General features: G+C 42.7%; 1 protein-coding gene across 1 annotated transcript; it reads right to left on the reverse strand.

Annotated features, from left to right (window-relative positions):
- Positions 1-821: 821 nt before the first annotated feature.
- LOC122105342 (olfactory receptor 10W1) lies at positions 822-1,766 on the reverse strand. Its single transcript, XM_042676559.1, has one exon. It carries the CDS (start codon positions 1,764-1,766, stop codon positions 822-824), a length of 945 nt encoding a protein of 314 aa, XP_042532493.1.
- Between the last annotated feature and the right edge of the window lie 2,031 nt (positions 1,767-3,797).

Below are 3,797 nucleotides of genomic sequence, written 5' to 3' on the forward strand. Positions count from 1 at the left end.
GCAATAACTAATATTGAAAAGCAAATGTAAAGCCCAATCACGCTTTAAATCTACATCAATTGTTTAGCCAATGCTTTATCATGTGGAAATTGGACTGTTACTTTCTTCATGGTTACAGATAATACCACAGTAAACATTTTGGTCTGGTTACTTTCTGTTTGTCCTTGACTCTCAAGGTGCTTTTCTTCCATACTTTATACCCCCAGAAAAAGACTTTTGTAGACAGATCCACGTGTGTTCCCTGGCCCTTCTTGCTCCTGTGTGGGTTTGGCCAATGGCAGATAGGGCAAGAAATAGCGATTTTGATTGGAAAGAGGTGATGGAGTTTACCTTCCCACTCTTTGCGCAATTTCAGAAGTATGGACGGTAGTTCTGTTGCTCACTACTTGTTTTCCCCAAGCTGCTATTGATTCACCCCACCAGATATCAAGCTCTTCTTGGGTTCTGAAAAATATTCTGCCTCATTTTCTCTTGTCAAGATAAAAGAGAAAGTGGCCTTCTGCTACTGTTACTGTGCAACGGCTGTAGATAAACGCTTTGATACATTTTGAGCAAAAGTCTGCTCAATGAACCATCGCTCTGCGGATGGTAAGTATACACACTATCTTCGACCTGTCACTTGGTAAGCTTATGTTCGTCACTTTTCTATTCCTCTCCCAACAGCAATTACTCAGTCAAAGGGCAGACCCAGTTAAAAAGTCTTTGGTGCGCAGAAGTAAACAATGTGTATATAATTTTATTTTTTTTAGGCGATCCATTCGGACATCAGCGGAGCGGTGTGGCTCAGGAATCAAACCCTGTTTGCGTGGCGCTCTCCTGCGCTAGGTGTTCTGGGAGAGACAATTCCTGGTCACGACTTTCCCTATGACTTCTTTCATCTCACTGTTCCTAAGTGTATAGATGAGGGGGTTCAGCACCGGGGTCCCCAGTGTGTACACCAGTGAGATGAACTGGTCTTGCTCGGGCTGGTAGCTGGAACTGGGGCGCAGGTACATGAAGGCACAGCAGCCGTACTGCAGCAGCACCACGGTGAGGTGCGAGGAGCAGGTGGAGAAGGCCCGGCGGCGGCCCGCTGCGGAGCGGACCTGCAGGACAGCGTCCACTATGAAGACGTAGGAGGTGGCGATGAGGAAGAATGGCACCGCAATGGCTAGAGTGGCTGCCACCAGCACTGACTGCTCATGGATGTGGCTCTGGGCACACACGAGGCGCAGGACCGGTGGCACATCACAAAAGAAGTGCTGGATACCCCGAGCCTGGCAGAAAGGCAGGGAGAAGATGAAGGCCACCAGCTGGAAGGCTAGAAACAAGCCAGTGAGCAGGGATGCCACCACCAGGCGGACGCAAAGGGTCAAAGTCATGATGAGCGGGTACTGCAAAGGGTGACAAATGGCAACGTATCGGTCATAGGCCATGGCGGCCAAGAGGAAGCAATCAGCACTGCCGAGTCCGATGAAGAAAGCCATCTGAGCAGCACAGCCCAGGAGTGTGATGGTCTTCTCCGATTGGAGGGTGTTGGCCAGCATATGGGGGACCACCACGGCAGTATAGCATATTTCTACTCCGGAGAGGCTGCCCAGGAAATAGTACATGGGCGTGTGCAGGCGAGCTTCTGTCTGGATGGAAGTCACAATGAGGACATTTCCAGTGAGGATAAATACATAAACCAGGCTGGTTCCAAGAAAGCACAGGACGCGCAGCTCCTCGCAGGAGGGATAGGCCAGAAAGACAAACTCCATCCACACGGAGCGATTCTCCCAGCGCATTGAGCTACCAGATCTTCTATTTCGAGAGTTAAAAGCACAGAAGGAACAATTTCAGACTGGTGAAACGTTACCAGCTTGGTGATATATTTATTTCTACCCTGGGCCAAGAGTCTAAGCTCGTTCATCAAGGTTGGAATTAGAAACAAGAATTTGGAATACAGTTTTTTTTTTTGTTGTTGTTTGTTTATGAAGTCCTTCAGCAGATGTGTCTATAACTCAATTTCTAAGTGCCAATAGTTGGGACAGATACTGTGGGAAACTTCAGAGACCTTGGTAGAGGAAGTGGGTGGAAATTAAGAACCATTTTAATAAGGAGTCGAATGGAAATTAAATTCAGCAAAACTCACAAGAAAGGGTGAGAATCTGTGGAGTAAAGGAGAACATTCGTCCACTAATTCATATATCTATTTGTGTATTCTACTTATTCATTTATATATTTTAATGTCTCCTACAGTGCTTAGTGTAGAATAGGAATGCAACACTCAAAAGCTCAGGACATGAGAAAAGAAGAATAGTGATCAGGGAGGTGGGGGGAGGAAAAAACTCTATCAGAGCTTGACTGTGCCAGAAATAAGCTCAAGGAAACAGATTTCTTCCTACACTTGCTTTCTCTAACCTTATCCAACCAGAGGTATGGAAATAGAAAGCTATGATAATTTAGCATAGGTTAATCCAGGTTGTTGAAAGTAAGCGAAAACGTGATCGAAGACTATTGGACATCCAAGAACCCTTTCTATGAGTTTGGGTATAAATGGGAAAGTCCATCTTCCACCTCTCTCTTTCCTTATCAGGAGCTAATATAAGATCTAGGAGGGAGCTGTTTGACTTCCATTTGAACCTTTTCATGAACAGACATGACACCTCAAACATATCATTCTAATTATTTTCACAAACTAATACAAATTCAAGAAAGCAGAAAACAAAAAGCTAGTGTATTACCTTCTTTCAGCTTTCCAAATTTCAGGACTTCCTGTAATGCAATATGATCTTTTAAGAAAAACCTCTATCCAGAAATATCATTTCCAGTAAAAATCGCTCTCATAAACCTACTTAGTATCACAGCTTGTGGGCAAATTGGATTGGATGTTAAAAGCATTTGGGATATGAATTACTCTCTCTGGACCTAACTTGTGGTCTCCATGTCATTCATTTTCCTTTCCTCTTCTGAGCATCAATCAAGTTTTAAATTATTACGATAGTCCTTAGCTTATTGCACGTTTTGCTGTAAGATGTTGAGGAGGGGCAGCATGTCAGTATGAAATCAACTTGATTGTTATATGATGCAGTTCAAATAATTCATCTCTTTCTCTGTGATGCTAGGCAATATAAACTCTCTGAGACTATTGCTTTACCTGACAAATGGTGATTAAAAATTACGCATGACTCAAAGAGATATTGTGAGTTTAAGTGTGATAGTGATATAAGGTATCTATCACCCTGACTAATCAATAGCAGTAGTAACCTAATAAAATATAACCATCATTATTACTTGCAAGTTCAAGGGTGATCTTCTATCTCCCTTACATTTTTATTTTTCCCTTTCACTAACTCAAATGTTACATACATTTTAGGTACTCAGTAATTACATGATGGATGGACAATGACAATCCATTTTATATTTCCACTTTTAAGGGATTATTTCATATTAAAATTACTTGTTTGCATTCAATATTTTCTGCCCTGTGGAAAAAGTACTATTACTCTGTTCTCATTCAGCATTTTGATGCCCACAACAAACAACACATAAAGGCTAGCTTACCACCCACATGTGGGTGAGAATTTTTATTAAAGAGCCCTAGAAATCATATAGTCTTTTAAAATTTGGTGGTACTCAGTGCCTCACATTTGCTCAAGCTTACTTACTCAAATAGTGCTCTACCACGTGATCCACTCCTACAGCCCTGCTTTTATCCAGTTATTTTGGAGCTGCGTCTCCAAGATAGTATCTGATTGGGCTGGCTGTAAACTGTAACCCTCTAAATCTCAACCTCCTGAGTAGCTAGGATTGCAGGCATGAGCCATTAGAACTCG

Source organism: Dipodomys spectabilis, unplaced genomic scaffold, assembly GCF_019054845.1.
Source record: "Dipodomys spectabilis isolate Male_0828 unplaced genomic scaffold, ASM1905484v1 ptg000030l, whole genome shotgun sequence".
Taxonomy (NCBI): Eukaryota; Metazoa; Chordata; class Mammalia; order Rodentia; family Heteromyidae; genus Dipodomys; species Dipodomys spectabilis.

Coding starts and splice junctions, on each gene's coding strand:
- LOC122105342 (XM_042676559.1), bottom strand. CDS start 1,766: ATGCGCTGGGAGAATCGCTCCGTGTGGATGGAGTTTGTCTTTCTGGCC.